Source organism: Plecotus auritus, assembly GCF_963455305.1.
Source record: "Plecotus auritus genome assembly, chromosome: 4".
In the NCBI taxonomy this organism is placed as follows: Eukaryota; Metazoa; Chordata; class Mammalia; order Chiroptera; family Vespertilionidae; genus Plecotus; species Plecotus auritus.
In genome coordinates this window covers 57,309,966-57,335,513 of record NC_137775.1, presented here as the reverse complement: position 1 = coordinate 57,335,513, position 25,548 = coordinate 57,309,966, and the positions used below count along the sequence as shown (strand labels likewise).

The 25,548-nt window shown below is 38.0% G+C and overlaps 1 protein-coding gene across 2 annotated transcripts in view; it reads left to right on the top strand.

The window, feature by feature from the left end:
• The window catches only part of ZNF292 (zinc finger protein 292), an 85,820-nt gene extending 62,424 nt beyond the window's left edge, over positions 1-23,396 (top strand). For both annotated transcript variants that reach the window (XM_080666750.1, XM_080666751.1), the window contains 2 exons: positions 537-678; positions 13,933-23,396. In XM_080666750.1, the coding sequence (XP_080522876.1) occupies positions 537-678; positions 13,933-21,075 (7,285 nt within the window). In that variant the 3' untranslated portion in view covers positions 21,076-23,396. The remainder of the gene's footprint in view (positions 1-536; positions 679-13,932) is intronic.
• The last annotated feature ends 2,152 nt before the right edge of the window (positions 23,397-25,548 follow it).

Below are 25,548 nucleotides of genomic sequence, written 5' to 3'. Positions count from 1 at the left end.
TGGCTTCCTCCATTGCTGGGGAAACCCAAGCCTCCTGCTCGCTCCATGGCTGCAGCCATATTGGTTGGGTTAATTTGCATACTCTCTCCTCATTGGCTGGTGGGCGTGGCTTGTGGGTGTGCCAGAGTGATGGTTAATTTGCATATTACTCTTTTATTAGATAGGATTATTTGCCTATTAGGGAACACACACAAAATGATAGATAGATATGTACACACACATTTTGTGTTTCTTATTAAAATTCAGATGTACCTCAAAGTTACCATTTATTTAAATTATTTAAATGTACTTTCCTAGTAAAAGGCAGTGCTTTTCTCTCTGAGATTGAAAAATAGTAATAAAATGGTAAATTACATCCTGATTTTATTTACTCTTGAAAAATTGAGATTTTTTTTTTTTTTTTTTTTTGCTCTTAAGCTTAATTATACCTGTAGAATTCAAATATAAAATCAGTTTTAATTTCAAATGTAATGACTGCACTGTCATAGTCCGTGTTTATTACCTTACTGCTCCAACTTATTTTTATACCTTTTTAGGGAACTCACTCTCTTTTGGAGTAAATTGCAGCAGAGAGTAGAACCATCTGTACACGTGTACCTGGAAAGATGTCGTCAACTTTCTTTGTTAACCAAGACAGTATATCACATTTTCTTCCTGATTAAAGTTATTAATTCAGAGGTAAGACTTTTCTTAATTCAAAATACATAAAGTATATTTAATAAGAGTTTTATTTTGGCACATTTTCCACTGATTTTTATTTCATTTAATGCTTTTGAACATTGATTTTTTTGTTAATTTCTTTATTGATTAAGGTATCACATATTTGTCCTCATCCCCCCATTCCCATCCCAAACCCCTCCCCACGCATGCTCCCACCCCCCTGTTGTCCGTGACCACTGGTTAGGCTTCATATGCATGCATACAAGTCTTTTGGTTGATCTCTCCCCCTTACCCCCACCCTCCCCTACCTTCCCTCTGAGGTTTGACAGTCTGATCGATGCTTCCCTGTCTCCGGGTCTGTTTTTCTTCATAAGTTTATGTTGTTCATTATTTCCCCTAGATGAGTGAGATCTTGTGATACTAGAAATACACTTATAAGAACCGAAACTGAGACAAGCAATAATGGTTATGCTGAGAGGCAAATGAATCAGTCTGTAGTGAGTTTCTTTCTGGGCCAACAGTTCTTTTGAGTCCCAATTTCAATGTCAAACAGTTCCTTAGGCGTACATGTCAGCAATGATATTTCAGTTCTGGATGGGGGACAAATGATGGTATTGCAGGTCCGACCCTCTCTGATTTGGTCCTGAGCAACCTGCCTTGACGCACAGCTGCTGACTGCTAGTATGGTAAGGCGTCGTCAGCGTCTTCCATCTCTGGACTGTTTCTCTTCTGTCTTCATGGCTGGAGCAGTCCTGTCAGTTCCTCTCCATTGCAGGAATCCACATGGTCTTGGAGTTGTTTTCTGAAAATATACAAACATATTCTCAACCAAAAGTTAATAAAGGAATCCTTTCTATAAATTTGACTTGGGATCCTTTTTCATTTTTTTGCCCAAACGATTTTCCTTTGGCTTGTTTCGACACCATGTGTGTTTTTCATGGGTGTCTTGCTGTTAGCATTTCAAATGAAAGTTAATTTTCTAAAGTAAAAATTTTCTAGATGTAATTTACTTACAGGATATTTTTCCTTACATGGTATTCTTCTACTATCCCCCCTTTTTTGATTTAAATATTAGGAGGCTTTTGGAAATTTTGTAATGTAGTCTTGATAGCTTTTAAATTTTAATTTTTTGCACTAAAATATGACTGCTTTAGGTTCATTACATGTTACACAATTTTACCATGAGATGAACTACCAATAAAAATTTTAGTTAACACTTTAGGAACAGCTCTTTGTCCAGTACCATTAATTTTTCTAGAATATTCACTGATTTCAATTAGCCAATTTAAATTAGTCTGAGAACTTAACTACTATTTTACTGTCAAATTTAATAATCTAACAGCAATTTTATTTTACCCTGTAAATATTAGTGGAAAGGATTGCCTTCTTCAGTAGGCCCTGAGCATTCCTGGTGCTAGGCTAGATTTAGATATCAAAAACCTACTTCCCCACACCATGGGTACAAGACAACTCAAACAAGTCTTGTTGCAGTGAGAGGGCAGCTGCTGTTGGCCAAGTCTCTGTCTGTTACCTGGGTCCCGATTTGAGCCGGGCATGGGTAGCGAAGCAGCCATGGGGGCAAGAGACCTCCCTCAGAAGGGGTGAGGGTTCAGGCTCCTGCAAAGTTGGGGGGGTTAGGGTCTGTGCCCCACTTCTGTTGACCCCCTAGTACTCTCCTGATGGCCCCTCTGCGACTGTGCCTATCTTAGGTTGTTCCTTCCCTGAGGAATCTTACCCGTCTCTGGCTAACCAGCCATCCTCCGGGGCCAAGCAATGTGATGTAAGGTGCAGTTCTGTCTCCTTGGTAGCCTATGCCCCCGTGGCCTCCACGCCGAGCACCTGCCTTGGGATCCCCTCGCCTGCTGGCGGGTCCCCGGCACTGATCATGTATCTTGGGGAACCCAGGTTTCTTCTCCAGGGAGGGCTCAGCTCACCCCACTGGGCGAGAGACAGATCCATGGTACCAGCCATCATGAGGTTTCAACCTCAGCATGAACAGAAAGCATAGGCAACAGCTGTGGGCAATTGGATTGTGAGAAGAGGGACCCTCTTGGCCAAAAGGGCAAGAGGGGCCAATATAGAATGCTCAGGTGCCTCCCCAGGGGGCCCTCTACACAGTGGAAGGAATTAAACCCTTTCATGTTCTTTTTAAATTACTGGCAGACATTCAAAGAATTAGTTTGTAAGTTTGTTTGGGATAATTGTACATTATGCTGTTGTAATTCTAAAATATCAAGAGATGTGTTACCTTTGTCTCCAAGCACCATAAAGATGATTTTTTATTGATTCCCAAGGGTGCGAGGTACTATTATAGGTAATGGGGGTAACACAAATCTGGGAAAAATTATAATGACATTGTAGAATAATATCATGTAAGGATATTCTTTGCTCTAGGCCATGGCAATTCCATTTCAAACTGGCTGTCAATTTCTTTTTGTGTAGACAAGGTCTTAGTTACATTTTCTGCACATCTCCCAGGAGCAAGTAGTGATATTCCCTTCCTTTGGTGTCCACGCAAGCCAGAAACCTCTCTTTAATTTTACACACAAAGGAGCAGTGATTTGATTTTGTGTCATACAAAAGGGAAGCTGGGTGGCGACCCCTGTGTAATTATACTTCCTTGCCCCACCTATAGTCCTCCTGGATGACCAAGGTGTTTGGTATTATTGGTGACTACATTAGGCGGGGGATCAGCCCACGTAAGGGCTCTTACCCATGAAGGGTCAGGAACATAAGTCCAAAATACTTACCCATTTGCCCCAGGTAATATTACCGTACAGCTGATGACTGCTCTCAAGGCAAGAAAGAGTTTCTCAGGCGTTCTTGGGGTTCTGGTTACCTCACAATTTCTTTCCTATATTTATTTATTTATTATTTTTATTATTATTTTTTTTTACATATGTGTCCTTATTCCCCCATTACCCCACCCCCCACTTATGCCCCACCCCCCACTTATGCCCCACCCCCCAGTTGTTTTTGTCCGTTGATTAGGCTCATATGCATGCACATAAGTCCCATGGTTAATCTCTCCCCTTACTCCCACTAACCCCCTCCTTCCCTGAAGTTTGAGGTTCTGATCGATGTTTCTCAGTCTCTGGACCTGTTCTTGTTCATCACTCTATGCCGTTCATTATATTCCACAAATGAGTGAAATCATGTGATATTTATCTTCCTCTGCCTGGCTTATTTCACTTAGCATAATGCTCTCCATCTCCATCTATGTTGTTGCAAATGGTAGGAACTCCTTCTTTTTTACCGCAGCGTAGTATTCCATTGTGTAGATGTACCACAGTTTTCTAATCCACTCATCTGCTGATGGGCATTTAGGCTGTTTCCAAATCTTAGCTATGGTGAATTGTGCTTTGAACATAGGGGTGCATATATCCTTTCTGATTCGTGTTTCTAGTTTCTTCGGATATATTCCTAGAAGTGGGATCACTGGGTTAAATGGGAGCTCCATTTTTAGTTTTTTTGAGGAAACTCCATACTGTTCTCCACAGTGGCTGCACCAGTCTGCATTCCCACCAGCAGTGCAAAATAGTTTCTTCTTCTCCGCATCCTAGCCAACACTTGTCGTTTGTTGATTTGTTGATGATAGCCCTTCTGACAGGTGTAAGATGGTAGCACATTGTTGTTTTAATTTACATCTCTCTGATGATTAGTGACTTTGAGCAGGTTTTCTTATGTCTCTTGGCCTTCCTTCTGTCTTCTTTTGAAAAGTGTCTATTTAGATCGGTTGCCCATTTTTTGATTGGGTTGTTTATCTTCTATTTGTTAAGTTGTATGAGTTCTCTGTAAATGTTGGAGATTAAACCCATATCGTTGATATCATTGGCAAATATGTTCTCCCATGCAGTGGGCTTTCTTGTTGTTTTATTGATGATTTCCTTTGCTGTGCAAAAGCTTTTTATTTTGATGTAGTCCCATTTGTTTATTTTTCTTTTTACTTTCCATTGCCCTAGGAGCAGTATCAGTGAAGAAGTTCCTTTGGCATATGTCCGAGATTTTGCTGCCTGTGGATTCCCCTAGTATTTTTATGGTTTCCCGTCTTATCTTTAAGTCCTTTATCCATTTTGAGTTTATTTTTGTGTATGGTGAAAGTTGGTGATCTAGTTTCATTTGTTTGCATGTATCTGTCCATTTTTCCCAACACCATTTGTTGAAGAGACTGTCTTGACTCCATTGTGTGTTCATGCCTCCTTTGTCAAATATTAATTGGGCATAGTGGTTTGGGTCGATTTCTGGGTTCTCTATTCTATTCCATTGGTCTATATGTCTGTTCTTGTGCCAGTACCAGGCTGTTTTAAGAACAGTGGCTTTGTAATACAGCTTGATATCTGGTATTGAGATCCCCCCTACTTTGTTCTTCGTTCTCAGGATTGCTGTGGCTATTCGGGGTCGTTTTTTATTCCAGATGAATTTTTTGAAGGTTCGTTCTAGGTCTGTGAAATACGCGGTTGGTATTTTAATGGGAAGTGCATTGAATTTATAGATTGCTTTGGGTAGTATGGACATTTTGATGATGTTGATTCTACCAATCCATGAACATGGTATGTTCTTCCATCTGTTTATGTCTTCCTTTATCTCTTTTTTCAGTGTCATGTACTTTTCCTTGTATAGGTCTTTTTCCTCCTTAGTTAAATTTATTCCTAGGTATGTAAATTTTTTTGGTGCAATGGTAAATGGGATTGCTTTTTTAGTCTCTCTTTCTGTAAGTTCACTATTGGTGTATAGAAATGCCATGGATTTCTTGGCGTTAATTTTGTATCCTGCTACAATGCCAAATTCATTTATTAAGTCTAATAATTTTTTGATGGAGTCTTTAGGGTTTTCTATGTACAGTATCATGTCATCTGCAAATAAGGACAGTTTTACTTCTTCTTTTTCAATTTGGATGCCTTTTATTTCTTCTTCTTTTCTGATCACAATGGCTAGTACTTCCAGCACTATGTTTTTAACAGGAGTGGTGAGAGTGGGCATCCCTGTCTTGTTCCTGTTCTTACGGGAAATGGTTTTAGTTTTTGCCCATTGAGTATGATGTTGGCTGTAGGTTTGTCATATATGGCTTTTATTATGTTGAGGTATGATCCTTCTATTCCCACCTTGTTGAGAGTTTGTATCAAGAAAGGGTGTTGGATTTTGTCAAATGCTTTTTCTGCATCAGTTGATATGACTATGTGATTTTTATCTCTCAATTTGTTTATGTGATGTATCACGTTTATTGATTTGCGAATATTGTACCATCCTTGCATCCCCGGGACAAATCCTACTTGGTCATGGTGTATGATCTTTCTGATGTACTGCTGGATTCAATTTGCTAGAATTTTGTTGAGGATTTTGGCATCTATTTTCATGAGGGATATTGGCCTGTAATTCTCTTTCATTGTGTTATCTTTATCTGGTTTTGGTATTAGGGTGATGCTGGCTTCATAGAAGGAGCTTAGAAGTGTTCCTTCCTCTTGAATTTTCTGGAATAGTGTGAGGAGGATAGGTTTTAGTTCTTACTTGAATTTTTGGTAAAAGTCCCCTGTGAAGCCGTCTGGCACCGGGCTTTTGTTTGCTGGAAATTTTTTGATGACTGCTTCAATTTCTTCCATAGTTATCAGCCTACTGAGATTTTTAGAATCTTCCTGAGTAAGTTTTGGAAGGTTGTATTTTTCTAGGAATGTGTCCATTTCCTCCAGGTTGTCTAGTTTGTTAGAATAGAGTTGTTCATAGTATTTTTTAACAATCCTTTGTATTTCTGTGGGGTCTGTTGTTAGTTCACCTCTTTCATTTCTGATTTTGTTTATTTGGGTCCTCTCTTTGCTTCTTGGTGAGCCTGGCTAGAGGTTCATCAATCTTGTTTATCCTTTTGAAGAACCAGCTCTTGGTTTTGTTGATCTTTTGTATTGTTGTTTGTTTTTTTTTTTTTGTTTTGTTTTTTTTGGTTTTTTTTTTTTGGTCTCTATGTCATTCATTTCTGCTCTGATCTTTATTTTTTCCTTCCTTCTCACTGTGGGCTTTTCTTGTTGCTCTCTTTCTAATTCTTTGAGTTGTTGAGTCAGATGATTTATTACCATTTTTTCTTGTTTTTTGAAGTAGGCCTGTAGAGCTATAAACTTCCCTCTCAGGACTGCTTTCATTGTGTCCCAGAGGATTTGCAATGTTGTGTTTTTATTGGCATTAGTCTCTAGGATGTTTTTAATTTGTTCTTTGATCTCATTGATAACCCAATTATTGTTTAGTAGCATGCTATTCAGCTTCCAAGTGTTTGAATTTTTGGAATGTTTTTATTGTAGTTTATTTCTAATATTATGCCATTGTGGTCTGAGAAAATGCTTGATATGATTTCAATCTTTTTGAATTTGGGGAGACTTTGCTTGTGACCAATATGTGGTATATTTTTGAAAATGTCCCATGTGCACTTGAGAAGAACGTATATTCCGTGGCTTTGGGGTGAAATGCTCTGAAGATGTCAATTATAGGTCCATCTGATCTAGTGTGTCATTTAGAATTGCTGTTTCTTTGCTGATTTTTTGTCTAGAGGATTTATCCAGTGATGTCAGTGGTGTATTGAAGTCTCCTGCTATGATTGTATTGTTGTCGATCTCTTCCTTGATATCTTCCAGGAGATTTTTTATGTATTTGGGTGCTCCTGCATTGGGTGCATATATGTTTACCAGAGTTATATCTTCTTGTTGAATTGCTCCCTTTAGTATTATGTAGTGGCCTTCCTTATCTCTTATTATGGCCTTTACTTTGAGGTCTATTTTATCAGATATAAGTATCGCAACTCAGCTTTTTTCTCATTTCCATTTGCCTGAAAAATGTTTTTCCATCCCTTCACTCTCAGTCTGTGTGAATCCTTTGCTCTGAGGTGGGTCTCTTGTAGACAGCAAATGTATGGGTCATGTTTTCTTATCCATTCAGCTACCTTATGTCTATTGATTGGTGCATTTAATCCATTTACGTTTAATGTTATTATTGACAAGTACATGTTTGTTGTCATATTTTTCCTTAGTGTTTGTGTTTCTCCTTGCCTTTCTCTTTCTTCTTTTTACAGCAGTTCCTTTAGCATTTCTTGCATTGCTGGCTTGGTAGTGATAAACTCTCTTAGCCCTTTTTTGTCTGTGAAGCTCCTGATTCCACCTTCAATTTTGAATGATAGCCTTGCCGAGTATAGTGTTCTTGGATTCAGTCCCTTGCTTTGCATCACTTTGTATATTTCATTCCATTCCCTTCTGGCCTGTTGTGTTTCTGTTGAGAAATCAGTTGATATTCTAATAGGAGATCCCTTGTAAGTAACTTTCTCTCTCTCTGGCAGCCTTTAAGATTCTTACTTTGTCGTTGGTGTTCGCCAATCTAATTATGTGTCTTGGTGTCGGTCTTTTGGGGTTCAACTTGTTTGGGACTCTATGTACTTCTTGGACTTGCATAGTTTTTTTCTTGCCAATATCAGGGAAGTGTTCTGTCATTATTTCTTCAAACAGGTTTTCTATTCCTTGCTTCTCTTCCTCTCCTTCTGGTATCCCTATTAAGCGAATGTTGTTTGTTTTGTGTTGTCCCACAGTTCCCTTAGGCTCTCCTCTTGCTTTTCAAGTCTTTGTTCCAGTTATTGCTGTGTTTGTGTGTTTTTTCCTACCTTGTCTTCTAATTCACTGATGCGATCCTCAGCCTCTTCTAGTCTACTGTTTAGGCCTTCCATTGTGTTCTTCATTGCAGCTATGTCGTTCTTCATCTCTTCTTGGTTTCTTTTCATGTTGGTGACATTCTCATTCAGCTCCTTATAGTTCTCATTGAGTTGTGTGTATTTGTCATCCATCCATTTAAACATCCTTATAACCATTACTCTGAATTCTATCTCTGATAAGCTGCTAGCCTCGAATTCATTTAACTCCCTTTCTGGTGGTTCCTCTTTTTCTTTCCTTTGGGGATTGCTTTTTTGTCTTCCCATGTTTTCCTGTAATCTTTTAATTGTAGATCCAATTGCTTTGCTACCCAGGTTCTTTTGGGGATGGTGCTACTGGCATAATCTCTCAGTTCTCCTGGGCTTGTTAATCTACTGTAGCTCCCTACTTGAGCTATTTGGGTTCTCTTGATGTAGACCTGCAAGCTTGAGAGACACAACTGCGGTGTCTAGAAGTCAGCTGCCATGGAGGGGAGTGTCCCAATTTTTGCTGTCTTGCACCCTTAATTGAAATTACACATGCCCAGCAGGGACTCAAAGTGGCACCCAGGAACCGTCTGTTGGGGTGATGGGGCTCAGGGGGCCTGCTCTCTGGAATGGCATGACTGTGGTGCCCAGAGTTCTGCAGTCATGGTGTGAGCAGACCCAGCTTTTGCTGTTGCACCTGTGGTGGACAGGCGCTTACTCCCAGTGGCAGCTCACCAGAGCACCCGCGGTACGTTTGCGAGCGAGGCACACTGAAGGACTCTGAAGGGCCCTGGCAGTGTAGCCGTGTAATTGAGGCGCCTGTGGGCTGGTATCCAGGATGAGTGAATTCAAAACTTCTACTGCTGGGGGGAAGTGTGCCCCCGCTTGTTCAAGATCGCACCTAGGGAGAGCTCACAGTGGCTCCCACTAGCGCCCTGTGGGTAGATGGGCTCAGGGTGCCTGCCTGTTGGAACTTCGCATCTGTGGAGGTGCGCTTGCCGGGCGCAGAGTTCTGATGCCCTCTGAAGGGGCCTGGCACCGCAGTTGAGCCACTGGGGTGAATGTGGGCAGTTATCCAGGAAGAGGGAATTCAGAATTTCTGCTGCGAGGCCGCGTGCCCTTTTCTGTGCAGAATCACACCCTCGGGGGCTCTTAGCGGCTCCAAAGCGCTGCCTAAGGAGTGGAGTGCCCTGGCTGCCTGCGTAGCTGGAAATGCGCAAATCCGGAGTGCAGTGCCCTGGCTGCCTGAGAGTCTGGATATGCGCGAATCTGGAGTGGAGTGCCCTGGCTGCCTGTGGGGCTGGATACACGCTACTCCAGAGTTCTGCCGCTGGGGAGAGGGAGGTTGCACTTACTGCTGCCGAGCGGTGCACCTTTGGAGGTGGAGGTCCCAGGGTCCGCGGGTCTGCAGCTGGGGTAGCAGGATTTTGGCTGGATTTGCTGCTGGGTCGCGGGGCAGTTCCAAGGCCTGTCTGGTTGGTGGTGTTGATGAGTTCCTAAAAAAGGCCGTTCTCCCCTTCAAGATGACGTGGGCTCCGTGCTGGAGTCGCGCCGTCTGGGGAGTCTGAACATTGATTTTTTTTTTATAGTCCTTTAAAACATTTGATGCAGAGAAACTTAAAGATGCAAACGAGAGCCAGGAGTTTGCTCTTAGCCTTTAGAAAAGTAATATATTTAATATTTGTAGTTTACCATTCTATAATTTTCACTCATAGGTATCATTCTATTTTGATAATTTCCCACTATAGAAATGTAGAGAATATAAAGAGAAATATATGGTTGGTTTTGCCAGCCATCTGGCAGATCACACGTTCTTCTACAAAAAATACTTCTACAGAACACCCAGAAATACTTGCTGAAGTAAAACAATTTTTTTAAAATGTATAATAGCTGAGATTGCAAGGATTATGGAGATTCCCCAGGTTCAAAATGAAGAGGAACTTTTAGAGTGGAGCAGAGAGCTTGAGCTGATGGTCGATCTCTCCTTCCTGGTGGATATTGAGATAAGGGGTTGGAGTTTTAATATTTACATGGGGACAGAAGAGCAATATGGGGATAGGAGATAAGATCTTGGCTCTGTCAAGTTGGAGAGTTAGAGCTAAGCTCTATGTCTCCCTCCCCTCCTCTCCCAACTGGTGAAGTACTAAAAATTAATTGAAAAGTAAATTAGAAAAATATTACTAACACAGATGGATGATAGGGAACCTTACGCATGTTCAACTGTGCTGTGAGGCAGAGGACAAAATGTTTCCTCTAAGAAGTTATAACCATTAGTCTGCCCCCACACAGATTTGGGGTCCAACAATAAAAAATATAGATATTTTAAAAATCTATGGGAAAAATACCCTTGGGTGAGGATTAACAAAAAAATAACACACATACACACAAAACAACTTTGTTATAAAGTTGAAATCTTAACACCAACAAAACAATAAACTACCAAAATTTTTATTCTTCTGCGTATTCAACTTTCTGTGTGTAATTAAAAATTAAGTTTATAAGTAATATATCATAAACTGATTATATAAGTGTTTTTAAAGTTGAGTTTGAAATCAGTTTCCCATGAGTACCTGTAATTAAATAATTCGTCCATAAAAATGTACTTTATAACCTCATTTGATAAAAGTAATGATAGCACCAGCTTAATTATAACTCATAGAACAGAAAGCTAAGTGATACCAATTCAAAGGAGGAATAGAGACAAATGGCTCTTTCTGGCACTGGTATAGCAGCAGGCAAGCTTCTAAAACAAAATGCAAGGTTTTATATTTGTAATTCCACTCTTTTCTGTTCCTTTCCTCTGGCTGGCCAGTCTCCTTGACTCAAAGCTACCCAAGGCTTACATGCTGATATCAGTTCCCCACGTACATCCCTGTAATCTTTCCCTAGCCTTCCACAGCATTATGTCTTATCCTGCTTCAAAATTCTTAAATGGTTACCTATGTATTTTAAAATTTAAAATAATTAAGCATGGAATACAAAAGGGCTTTCACAATCTAACCTATGTGTCATCTCATCTAGCTTCATCTTTTTACCTTTTCCTCTACCCAAATAGCCTATAATTCCAGGCAAACTGACCTCATCTCCCCCCACCCACCCTATATGATAACATAGGAGTGGCCTAATTGTCTACTATTATGAGTGGCCCGTAAGGTAACAATTATGCAAAAGTTTTTACTGTAAAAGTTTTCTGGCTTAAATCTATTCCAAAATAGTATAAAATAATGATTCAATTTTATGTGAAAGCCAGAGACAGCCATATGATTCCACCTCTTTCCCAATTGTCCTTTCTTCACTGTCACTTATAAAAATTGGTTTTATGTTCTTGTTTTGTCCGGTTTGTTTTTTTCCTTGGTTTTCTTCTTTGTCTTTGTGCCCTTCCTTTTCTTGAAATTAAGTCCAGTTCAGTATACCAGCCTCCTTCCCTCGCTCTTATTTTTGTCTCACAAATCTAAGCTTCTGTTTATTAAAATATTTAATTTTCTTCTTAATCTGTGAAAATACAGACCCTGTCAGCTATTTTGACTTCTTTTCTTTCTTGCCTTTTCATCTGATACAACACATATTTCATTCTCATAAATGTGGCCACATATTTTGGCTGGCTTGTTTTTCATATATATTTCCCCTTTTAAACCCATTTTATGTTCATGTATCTTTCAGATGACTCTTACATTCATTACTGCTATCTATATATATAAAAGCCTAAACAACCGTCTGAATGTCTGAATGGTAGCTTTGACACGCAATGACCACCAGGGGGCAGACATTCCGACCAGTAGCTATGACGCACATTGACCACCAGGGGGCAGACACTCAACTCAGGAGCTTGCAGAGCTGCAGTGACTTGGCAGCTGCGGTTCTTGGGTGATGCACCCTGGAACCAGAGAGGAGGCCAATTCCAGGGTACGTCACCCAAGAACTGCCCTTAGCAATCCGGGACCCCTCAGGGGATGTCAGAGAGCTGGTTTTGGCCCAATCCCCGCAGGCCAGGCCGAGGGACCCCACCTGTGCATGAATCCATGCACCAGGCCTCTAGTCTTATAATAGTGCAAGATGCTAATTCAAAAGGGAAAAAGTTTGTTATGTCTCCTTGTACTCTTAATTCTTAAGCTGATCTGGCCATGAGGTAGGTAATTTGACATTGAATTTTGTGATAGAACTAGAATCTGCACTATTAAGGATCAAATAACTTTACTCTGTTAAAAGTGAAAACCTTGTTTTATTACTCAGTTAGGAAATATGAGGACATTATCATTTTGTAATTGGTTTAAGAGGATTTTGTTTCAGAAGGGTTGCAAATGCTAAATTAGGAAATGAGATTTTTGATAAAATTAATGGCAGTTATTAATCACTATGTGCCAGGCATTATAACAAACTATATCAACTGCTTTAGATACATAATATTCATTAATGCTCACAGCAATTTTACAAAGTTAGTGGTTTTTTATCTCTGTTTATAAGTGGGATATGAAAGGTGAGAGAAGTTAAATAACTTTACAGTTTGCCTAGCTATTAAATAATCTAGGCCAGGGGTGGGCAAACTTTTTGACTCGAGGGCCACAGTGGGTTCTTAAACTGGACTGGAGGGCCAGAACAAAAGCATGGATGGAGTGTTTGTGTGAACTAATATAAATTCAAAGTAAACATCATTACATAAAAGGGTATGGTCTTTTTTTTTTTATTATTTCAATAGTTTTATTCATTTCAAACATTTTAACAAGAAGAATGTAAACACTAATTATTATAATTTGAAACTTCAAAAAATGGAGGAATCATAGCACAATAACATACCTTATATTGAAATGGCAAAGGCAAAATAAAATTGCCTAACAAAGGAAAGGTACAAAAGCCTTTCAAATTAAACTTAAATATAATAAAATAATTTAAAACTAAAACAAATAGAAAAGAACAAAATGTGTAAACAGTAAATTAAACATTTTCTTTAGTGCAACTTCCAAATTATGCCTGGGACATAGATGTAGATGGCAATGTAGACTGGGTTGAAAGGTTTTTGGTCTTTAAAACATCAACTTCAGTGGGAACAGTGTTGTTGGTCTCCTTTTTAGCTAATGCTCTGATACTGTGCTCTCCAGGGGCGTGTCTCCCTACATCACCACGATAACGTGTCTACGCATTCCCAGGGTGATGTCGGGGGACGCATCCGCGGGCATTACAAGGAGCCTCTGGAAGATTGAGAGGTTGTTCCTTCTACTGAATGGGCGGATATAAATCCACCCACTCAGAAGAAGGAGCTGCGGCCGTGTTTCCGGACGTTGCCATGTTAACACTGCTGCTGGTGAAGGAGCGGAGGGGAGAGCAAGAGAACCCTCCGCTCTTTTGGCTCCGCGGGCCGGATAGAACAGCCGAACGGGCCGGATCCGGCGGGCCGTAGTTTGCCCACAGCTGATCTAGGCTGTCAATGCTTATGCTTTTTCTGCTATATTGTGCAGTTCATTTTACACACACACACCATCACCAATCCAGGCTATGGTGCAGTGCTTTATAAGGAGCATCTTTTCATGCATTGGCTGTTGCAAAATTTGAGAAAAGGAAACCTCGATTTTAAATTACTAAATTCACAAATCTGTGTTGATTAGTGTAGATTAAGTTAATATTTCCTATTTGTTTTTTCACAGACTGAAGGTGCTGGACTTGCTACCTGTATAGAACTATGCGTAAAAGCTCTTCGCTTGGAATCTACAGAAAATACTGAAGTGAAAATATCTATTTGCAAGACCATTTCTTGTTTGTTGCCTGATGATCTGGAAGTTAAACGTGCTTGTCAACTGAGCGAATTTCTTATTGAGCCTACAGTAGATGCATATTATGCTGTGGAAATGTTATATAACCAGCCAGACCAGAAATATGATGAAGAGAATCTTCCAATACCAAATTCTCTACGCTGTGAGCTCTTACTTGTGTTAAAAACTCAGTGGCCCTTTGATCCAGAATTCTGGGACTGGAAAACCTTAAAACGACAATGTCTTGCATTAATGGGGGAAGAAGCATCCATTGTGTCTTCAATTGATGAACTAAATGACAGTGAAGTTTATGAGAAAGTAGTAGACTACCAGGAAGAGACAAAAGAAACTTCTGTGAATGGACTTTCTGGTGGAGTTGGTGCTAATTCTGGCCTTCTTTGTGATGAAAAGCAGAAGAAGAGAGAGATAAAGCAATTAAGAGAGAGAGGATTTATATCTGCTAGGTTTCGGAATTGGCAAGCCTACATGCAGTATTGTGTGCTATGTGACAAAGAATTTCTTGGTCATAGAATAGTACGACATGCTCAAAAACATTACAAAGATGGGATTTACAGTTGTCCTATATGTGCAAAGAACTTTAATTCTAAAGAAACTTTTGTCCCTCATGTCACATTGCATGTTAAACAATCTAGTAAAGAGAGACTAGCAGCTATGAAACCATTAAGAAGATTGGGAAGGCCGCCTAAGATCACAACTACCAATGATAATCAGAAGATTAATGCTGTGACCAAACAGGAACAGCGGCCTATAAAAAAGAATAGTCTTTATTCAACAGACTTTATAGTATTTAATGACAATGATGGTTCAGATGATGAAAATGATGACAAAGACAAGTCGTATGAGCCAGAAGTCATCCCAGTCCAGAAACCAGTACCTGTCAATGAATTTAATTGCCCTGTAACTTTTTGTAAAAAGGGCTTTAAGTACTTTAAAAATCTAATTGCTCATGTAAAGGGGCATAAGGATAATGAAGATGCCAAGCGCTTTCTTGAAATGCAAAGCAAAAAAGTTATTTGCCAGTACTGTAGACGTCATTTTGTAAGTGTTACTCATCTCAATGATCACTTACAAATGCATTGTGGCAGTAAACCATATATCTGTATACAGATGAAATGTAAGGCTGGTTTTAATAGTTATGCAGAGCTCTTAACCCACCGAAAAGAACATCAAGTTTTTAGAGCGAAGTGTATGTTTCCTAAATGTGGCAGAATTTTTTCAGAAGCTTACTTACTATACGATCATGAAGCACAGCATTATAATACCTATACTTGTAAGTTCACAGGTTGTGGTAAAGTATATCGTTCTCAGAGTGAGCTAGAAAAGCATCTGGAAGATCATAGCACTCCTGAAAAAGCACTGCCTCCAGAAGACCAACTTAATTCTTCTGGAGCTTCTGTTCAGCTTTCCAAAGTGAATCAGAACTCAGAAGGGACTACTGAGAAAGAAAGGTCTATGCTTCCTTCACAAAATAACGTTGAAAGTACGTTATCAACAGATAGAAGTGATGCTTGGGATAAAAGCAATGCAGAATCAGCTGTGGCCAAACAAGACCATATTTCTGCTTCTGAGCTCAGGCAAGCTGATGAACCATTGTCAAATGGTTTGGAAAACCCTGCTACTACTCCTCTGCTACAGGCCAGTGAAGTGGCTGTGTCCATTAAGGTGTCCCTCAATCAGGGAATTGAGGATAACTTTGGAAAGCAAGAAAATTCAACTGTGGAAGATACTGGAGAATCACTGGTCACAAACATACATACAGTAGTTGAAGATACTTGTAATGATTTGTGTCATTCAAGTTTCCAGGAGAGAAAAGAACAGGATTGCTTTAATGAAGCCCAGATTACTCAGAATTCTTTAGTAAACTCAGAAACCCTCAAAATAGGTGACCTTACCCCACAAAACTTAGAAAGACAAGTGAACAACTTGATGACCTTTTCTGTGCAAAATCAGACAGGATTTCAAAACAGTTTGCCAACATCCAAGTTTGAATGTGGAGGTAATGTTAAAACATCAGCCAATCTTTATAATTTACCCCTTAAGACATTAGAAAGTATCACATTTGTTCCACCACAGCCCAATCTAAGTAGTTCTTTAGGAACTCCATCAGTGCCTCCAAAAGCGCCAGTTCAAAAGTTCAGTTGCCAGGTTGAGGGATGTACTCGAACCTATAATTCTTCACAGAGTATTGGGAAGCACATGAAGACAGCACACCCTGACCAGTATGCTGCATTTAAAATGCAATGCAAAAGTAAAAAAGGCCAGAAATCTAACAACTTAAATGTACCAAATAATGGAAAGTTTGTTTATTTTTTGCCATCACAGGTGAGCAGCTCTAACAATGCATTTTTTACACCACAAACCAAAGCCAATGGAAATTCTACTTGTTCAAATCAGTTGCAGCAAGTCTCATCTTCCATTTTTCCAGCTCAGTTGGCCAGTGTATCAACTCCATTGTTACCCTCAGTAGAAAGTGTCATAAATCCACATTTACCTTCTCAGGATAAAAATGAACAGGGTGGTAGTATATTATGTTCCCAGATGGAAAATTTGTCTAATACTACCATACCAGCACAAATGGAAGATCTAACCAAAACAGTTTTGCCTTTGAATATTGACAGTGGCTCAGATCCTTTCCTTCCTTTACCTGCAGAAAGTAGTTCAATGTCTCTCTTCCCTTCCCCAGCAGATAGTGGAACTAATTCTGTTTTTTCCCAACTGGAAAACAATACAAGTCATTTTTCCTCACAGATTGAAGGAAACACTAATTCCTCCTTTCTAAAAGGAGGTAATGTTGAAAATGCAGTTTTTCCCTCACAAGTAAATGTTGCAAATGACTTCAGCAGCACCAGTACGCAACAATCTGCTCCTGAGAAAGTTAAAAAAGACCGTGGGCGGGGCCCAAATGGGAAGGAAAGAAAACCCAAGCACAACAAAAGGGCTAAGTGGCCTGCAATTATCAGAGATGGGAAATTTATCTGTAGCAGGTGTTATAGGGCTTTTACCAATCCCAGATCGCTGGGTGGACACTTGTCTAAGCGATCTTATTGTAAACCTCTGGATGGAGCAGAAATTGCTCAAGAACTTCTACAGAGTAATGGACAGCCTTCTCTTCTTGCCAGCATGATTCTCTCCACAAATGCAATAAATTTGCAGCAGCCACAACAGTGTACCTTCAATCCAGAAACATGTTTTAAAGATCCATCATTCCTGCAACTTCTTGCTGCTGAAAATCGCTCTTCAACATTTTTACCAAATACATTTCCTAGGACTGGTGTGACTAACTTTAATACAAGTGTTAGCCAAGAAGGAAGTGAAATTATTAAACAGGCTTTGGAAACTGCTGGGATTCCCAGTACATTTGAGGGTGCTGAAATGCTTTCTCAAGCTCCAACAGGTTGTGTCTCAGATGCAGCTCAAGTAAATGCTACAGTGATACCAAATCCAGCAGTGCCACCCACCCTGTTGCAGACTGTGTGCCACCCAAACTCCCTGCTGACAAGCCAGAATAGAACACCAAACTCCAAAACTCCCTCCATTGAGGAATGCAGCACTTTGCCCATTTTTCCAACAAATGACTTACTACTGAAGACTGTTGAAAATGGTTTGTGCTCTAGTACATTCCCTAATGCTAGTGGGCCATCACAAAATTTTACCAGTAACAGTTCACGTGTTTCAGTTATAAGTGGTCCTCAGAACACAAGGTCCAGTCATTTAAATAAAAAGGGAAACAGTGCTTCTAAGAGAAGAAAGAAAGTTACTCCTCCACTTATTGCACCTAATGCTTCCCAAAACTTGGTAACTAGTGACTTAACAGCAATGGGACTTATAGCAAAGAGCATTGAGATACCAGCTGACCTTCATTCAAACGTAATTCCAAATTGTGAACCTCAGGCTTTGGTGGAAAATCTAACACAGAAATTAAGTAATGTGGACAATCAGTTATTTCTGACTGATGTGAAAGAAAACTTTAAAACCAATCTTGAGTCTCATACAGTGTTAGCCCCTTTACCATTAAAAACTGAAAATGGTGATTCCCAAATGATGGCTTTGAATTCATGCACAACTTCAGTAAGTTCTGATTTGCAGATTACTGAAGACAATGTTATACAAAACTTTGAAAAGACGCTTGAAATTATTAAAAGTGCTATGAATTCTCAAATACTTGAGGTAAAAAGTGGATCTCAGGGTATTGGTGAAACATCACAGAATGCTCAAATAAATTATAACATTCAACTTCCTTCAGTAAACACTGTACAAAATAACAAATTACCTGACTCTTCTCAGTTTTCCTCCTTTGTAGGTGTTGTGCCGACAAAAAGTAACATTCCTCAGTCTGAAGTATTACATAAGGAGGATCAAATACAGGAAATTTTAGAAGGCTTACAGAAATTAAAATTAGAAAATGACCTATCCACTCCAGCATCCCAATGTGTACTAACAAATACATCAATGACACTGACTCCTGTTCCTGTTAAAGTAATTCCAAATGTTACAGTTGTTCAGCCAGTTTCTGAAATGATAAATATTCAGTTTATTGACAAAGTTAATAAACCCTTTGTGTGTCAAAACCAAGGCTGTAATTACAGTGCTATGACAAAGGATGCACTATTTAAGCACTATGGTAAAATTCATCAGTACACTCCAGAGATGATACTTGAAATTAAGAAGAATCAGTTGAAATTTGCTCCATTTAAATGTGTAGTACCTACCTGCACAAAAACATTTACAAGAAATTCTAATCTCCGGGCGCACTGTCAGTTGGTACATCATTTTACAACAGAGGAAATGGTAAAGTTAAAAATAAAAAGACCTTATGGGAGAAAATCTCAGAATGAAAGTTTGTCAGTCTCACGAATAACACAAGTAAAAAGACAGCTAGCTATGATAGAGGAAAATAAAAGGGAATTTCAGTCTGCTATGGAATTGGGAGCAATGAAGGAAAATGCCTTCAGTAATATAGCAGTGATTCCAGAAAATCAACTTCTAGAAAAAAAAAGTTCTGAAAAAACAGAAAGTTCTCCACAAGTGAGCACAGTTATTTCAGAACAGTGTAATACCAATTCCCTCACAAACATACAAACCAAAGGACGGAAAATCAGGAGACATAAAAAAGAAAAGGAGGAGAAAAAACGCAAGAAACCAGTTTCCCAATCCCTTGAGTTTCCAACAAGATACAGTCCTTACAGACCTTACCGATGTGTTCATCAGGGTTGCTTTGCTGCCTTTACAATACAGCAGAACTTAATTCTGCATTACCAGGCTGTACACAAATCAGATCTACCTGCATTTTCTGCAGAGGTTGAAGAGGAAAGCGAAACTGGAAAAGAAAGTGAAGAAATTGAAACTAAACAAACGGTGAAAGAATTTCGATGTCAGGTGAGTGACTGTTCTAGAATTTTCCAAGCTATTACTGGCTTAATACAACACTATATGAAACTTCATGAAATGACTCCTGAGGAAATTGAAAGTATGACTGCTTCCGTGGATGTTGGGAAATTTCCGTGTGACCAGTTAGAGTGTAAATCTTTCTTTACCACATATTTGAACTATGTTGTTCATCTTGAGGCAGACCATGGAATTGGGATAAGGGGGAGTAAAACTGAAGAAGATGGCATATACAAGTGTGATTGTGAGGGCTGTGACCGTATATATGCAACTCGGTCTAATCTCCTTCGACACATTTTTAATAAGCATAATGATAAACATAAAGCTCATTTGATTCGGCCAAGAAGATTAACATCTGGTCAGGAAAATATATCAAGCAAAGCAAACCAAGACAAGACAAAGTCTAAATATCGGGGAACAAAACACAGATCTGGAAAGGAAGGAACCAAAATGCCTAAGATCAAACGAAGGAAAAAAAATAATTTAGAAAACAAGAATGCAAAGATTGTACAGATTGAAGAAAATAAGCCTTATTCTCTGAAACGTGGAAAGCATGTATATTCTATAAAGGCAAGAAATGATGCCTTATCTGAATGTACAAGCAAATTTGTAACCCAATATCCATGTATGATAAAGGGGTGTACATCAGTTGTTACAAGTGAAAGCAATATAATTCGACATTATAAATGTCATAAGTTATCTAAAGCATTTACATCACAGCACCGCAATCTTCTTATTGTCTTCAAACAGTGTTGCAATTCACAATTAAAGGAAACTTCTCAGCAAGACGTTGATAAGAATGATGTGAAAGAATCTGATACGTGTGTATCAGAGAGCAGTGATAACGCAAGAACAACTACAGTTCCACAGAAGGAAGTTGAAAAAAATGAAAAAGATGAAATGGATGAACTAACAGAATTATTTATTACAAAATTAATAAATGAAGATAGCACAAGTGTGGAGACCCAAGCTCATACCTCTTCAAATGTAAATAATGATTTTCAGGAAAATAAACCCTGCCAACAAGAAAAACAAAAAGGAAGTAATTTGAAGAGAGGTAATAAAGAAAAAAATGTATCCCAAAATAAAAAGAGGAAAGTTGAAAAGGCTGAACCAGCACCAGCAGTTGAGTTAAGTAATACGCATAAAGAAGAAGAAACTGCTGTTGCGATTCAAACCACTGAGGAGCATCCTGCATCTTTTGACTGGAGCTCATTTAAACCGATGGGATTTGAAGTATCATTTCTGAAGTTTCTTGAGGAGTCTGCAGTGAAGCAGAAGAAAAATACTGACAAAGAGCATTCAAATAGTGGAAATAAAAAAGGATCCCATTCAAATTCAAGAAAAAATATTGACAAGACTGCTGTGAATAGTGGAAATCATATATGTTCTCATAAAGAAAGTGAAACCTTTGTACAGTTTGCCAATCCATCACAGCTTCAGTGCAGTGATAATGTAAAAATTGTTTTAGACAAGACTCTAAAAGACTGCACCGAGCTTGTCTTAAAGCAACTTCAGGAAATGAAACCTACTGTCAGTCTGAAAAAACTTGAAGTACATTCAAATGATCGATCTGTGTCTGTTATGAAAGAAATCAGTATGGGCAAAGCCACAGGGAGAGGACAGTACTGATAACTAATGTGCTATAAATATGTCACTTAGAATTTTATTTTAAATAGCCATCAAGCATGCTAGAATTGTAAAACTTTTTCATTATTTTTTGTTGTTATTGACATGAAATAACCTGGCCAAAAAATGGAGGGGGAAAAAAAAAAAAGAAAAAAGAACACGCATGACGTTTGTCATGTAAAACTTTCTTTATCCCTATGGGACTTGAAGAACAGAATCAAAACTTAAGTTATTGTAAATATTGAGCTAAAACTCAAATTTCTATCAACCAGTTGTCCTTTTCATGAACTAAAATGAATTATCTGTGAGATTGATTTGTTTCACCAATCACTGCTCATGTATAACAGTACTCTTTGTTTGTAGATATCTTTTTTGTATATATTTATTATTGTAAATCATTTGCTGCCACCAGCAGTATGTAAGTCTAAACTATTAAATGACACATTTATATTTGGAATTTTAATTTTTAACTAAGCAAGTTTTTAAAACTTCTTTTATTGTTTTAAATTAAGAATTTTTTAAACTAAAACTAGAAACTCTGCCATAGTTCATTAATTTTTACATAAAGCATTTATTTACAAGATGATCTCAGAATCACTTTTCACAAAGCAGGCACATTATATCAACACCTTGCTCTGCTTTGTAAATTTGCCATCCAGGATTTTGGGGTGGTATTTATGTGAAATTAAAGCAGATTCTTTAGCAGTTTCCTATAGCTACAGTCCCCCCACTCCCTGTGCTTCTAATTGGATATAGATAATATGATTCCATGATATATAATGGAAATGTGAATAAAGAATTTACATCAAAGATTTTAAACATTTGGTATTATAAAAAAAAATCCTTTGTGAATGTGATAGAAACTAGTAGTGTGGAGCAGTGTAAATATTTGAGGTGGTGATTTGTGAAGTAGCCCAGTATTGCCTTAAATAAAATCACATTTCATTTCTTGTTTTATACATGTGATCTTACAAAGGGTTTTTTTTCCCCATTTTCTGAGATTTATAGATTGGTGTATAGCTTTAAACTGTATAAAATTTTGTGGAAAATTTTTTTAAACATTTTTATAAATCTTAAAATTGGTATCATCAAAGTGAGCCCATCTTGTGTTTATAAAATGCAAGAGTCCTTTGAAACACTTTCTATAAGGAAGTTGGATGTTTCGGTTTTACTGTTTATAGATGTTAGATTGTACAGATTTGTCTGTATTTCCCACCATATCTAATGATACTTTTTTCATTAGATTGGTCCTCCAGAGCAGTATTAGTTATTATTATTGATTATTTTGGTTATTCAGTATGTAGTTAGCTCTTATAGTTTGGCTTTATTTACCATATTTATACTGTGGATTTACAGCTAGAGATAGAAGTTAATTTCAGGAGAGTTTAGTTGAAGTCCAACTAAAATCAGCACGGGAAACAAAAGAAAAACATCCTTTCAAATTGACTTTTGTTTCTGTTTGCCATAAATAGTAGCATTGATTTTTGACTTTGTGTTTGTTATAAACCAGTTGCATTCACAATATTATTAGCCTGAGATATTAATAAGATTGTGATGATATGAAAATGTGTATATTCCCTGTGCAACATCAGATTTGCAGGAAAATGAAGCACTTAACATGAACTGAAATTGCTGGTACTCTGAATAAATGAACAAGTATTATAGTTTTATTTTTAGGGCCTAATGGGTTATATTGAATAGTTGGTTTCACCTCCTTAAGGTTTATTACCAATATCCATAAAACTTGACACATTAAAATCCCTACCCTTTGGTAAGTCCACTGTTATTTATTAAAATAAAAGTTCTTGTGGGTGTTTAAGACATGTTTTCTTTCCTATATTAACAATAACTTTTGAGTAATTTTAATATTAAATTTTTGTTAACAACTTACGTTTTCGTACAATTTTCTTCAGAGTTGATCTAGCTCTTAAAGGTAGGCATTTGGCAAAATTTCCCTATATTGTGCAGAGGCAAGTAGGTTTATTTCTGATTAATTTAGTGATGAGCCACTGTTAAGTGAAAATGTGAATGTATTGGGGCTTTTCTTTTGCTCATTAACTTAAGAACATTGACCACTAGACATTTCTGTAATGGTTCTCGTATATGTTAGAAGAGTTTGACAACATTGAGTTAAATTTTTTATATTCCAGGTTCTGTATGCTCAAAGTTATATGGAAGAGTGGGCTTTTTAGCATGGAACAGAAATAATCAAATTATGGTATAAAATAAATATGAATATAGAATAGCATGTTGGTAAAATTTGATATGGAATGTAATGCCTAAGTATTAAAAAAAGAATCATAAAGAATATATTTTTCATGGTATACTTTTCCTCAGTCATTTGTCTTGAGATATATTTTTCCTGCAGCCTCAATTTGCCTAAGATTTCATCATTATAAAATTATTTTGGGGTTTTTTTCTCTTCTAAACCCAAAGAATTTGAATCTTACAGATCAGAACATGTTATTTATTCAAAATACATTGTTGTGTTAAGTGAAATGTAACAGTTTGGGAAATTTTCAGCTATGTTAAATTCAGCATAAATTATTTTAAAGGGCTAGACAGGTAGAGTTTTAACAAGATAAATTTTGATTATTAAGCTAGCAAATACAGTTGCTATAGCTATTAAAATAAAAGTATGTAAATACTATAGCTAGAGACATCAAAGGAAGAATGCTCTATTTTGTAAGGCGAAAGAAGGCTGGCAATTATGAAAGTCTCATAGAAAAGATGAGTCTTGAAAGATGAATGAGTAGACATCAGATGGTAAGAGGGAGGGGAAAGGAATTCTAGGCATGGAGGTATAAAGGGGCATAGTGCATTTGCAGTATTGTAAGTAGTCCATGCGGAAAGGAAGTTGGAGAAACTAAAGAGGCAGATGGGTGAGATCATGAAGGTTCTTGTATGCCATATTAACCTTTATCTTGTTTTTTTTGCTTGATTGTTTAAGTGGTTACTTAATGCATTTAAATTAAACAATTTGATCAGGTACCAATTTTAGATAATTGGCACTATAGAGAGAATACATTGGCTAAGTTGGAGATTAAAAGCTGGTTTGGCTCAGTGGATAGAGCATCAGCCTGTGGACTGAAGGGTCTTGGGTTCGATTCTAGTCAAGGGCACATGCCTAGGTTGTGGGCTCAATCCCCAGTAGGGGGCATGCAGGAGGCAGCTGATCAATGATTCTCATCATTGATGTTTCTATCTCTCCCTCCCATTCCTTCCTCCCTGAAGTCAATAAAAAATATATTTTAAAACATATAATAAAAATCAATGGAAAAAATATTCTCAAGTCAGGATTAACAACAAAAAAACAAAATAAAAAAGCAGGGAGGCTTGAAATAGTCCAGGTGAAAAATGATGGGAGCCAGCTAAAAGAATGTTAATGGAGGTGAGAAACTAGTGGTGAGAGGTGTTAAAATGTAGAGCAGTAAAGTAGCCTTTTTCAAAATGTTTACTGAAATACCAGAGGGTTGGAAGGTTAGGTCTATTCAATGTTTTTTAATATTGAGGTATATATCACTAAATTAGTGTAGTAAGGAACACACTTTGGGGAAATGATTTAAAATGGCATTTATTTAGCCAGGACTGATCATCAGCAGGTGTGCACCAAGGTGGCTTGATTAGCTGTTTACTAATGGTTATTATTCTGACTGGTCAATTTATCCATTCTAGTTGATTGAATGTATTAATGTTTTGAATATCATCCTGCATTTAAGTATTTATTGAATGCCAACTAAATGCACTTTTATTAAAATCTAATCTTATTACTCAAAGTCCCTGGCAATTTCTCTAAATACTTAGCTACCTATCATTTTCCTGATGTTTCCATCTCTCTGAACATACCCTAAGCATCTTCCCCCATCTCAAGGCCTTTACTCATATCGTCTCATCTGTCTGGAATGCTTATTCCTGTATTTGTATGGCTGACTCATCCATGAATTCTCATTAGAGAGAATTAATAATAATAAAGTGTCACATGCCCATTCTCTATGTGTTTTTAATTTTTATATTTACTGTGCCTCACAAATCACTTATTTTTCCAATGGTCTTACTCAAGGTGCTCTCATTTCAATAATCTTCCTATAAATGGGAGCTCTATACCCAAGCCACCATTATTTCTTGCCGAGATGTTATATTTAAAACCTCTTACTTCCAAGTCTTGGATTCAACATTCCCTTTCTCCAACCACTATTTTTTCCAGTTCACCTCAGATTACCTCCACTAAAGAATTTACCATATCATAACTAATCCTACCACCACTACTTTCTTACTGTTGGTCAGTTCACTTGTGTCATTGGCTTATTCATCTGAGAGACTAGATCCCACTGTTAAACACACTCCCTTGTAAATATCCTGAGACCATGCCGCTCTCTGTCATGATCTAGAAGAGTCTTAGAACCTTCTGTCTACTTCTGAGCAGTTGAATGGGAGAAAATGATTACACCAGGAAGGTTTATCTAAAATCTGCCTGAC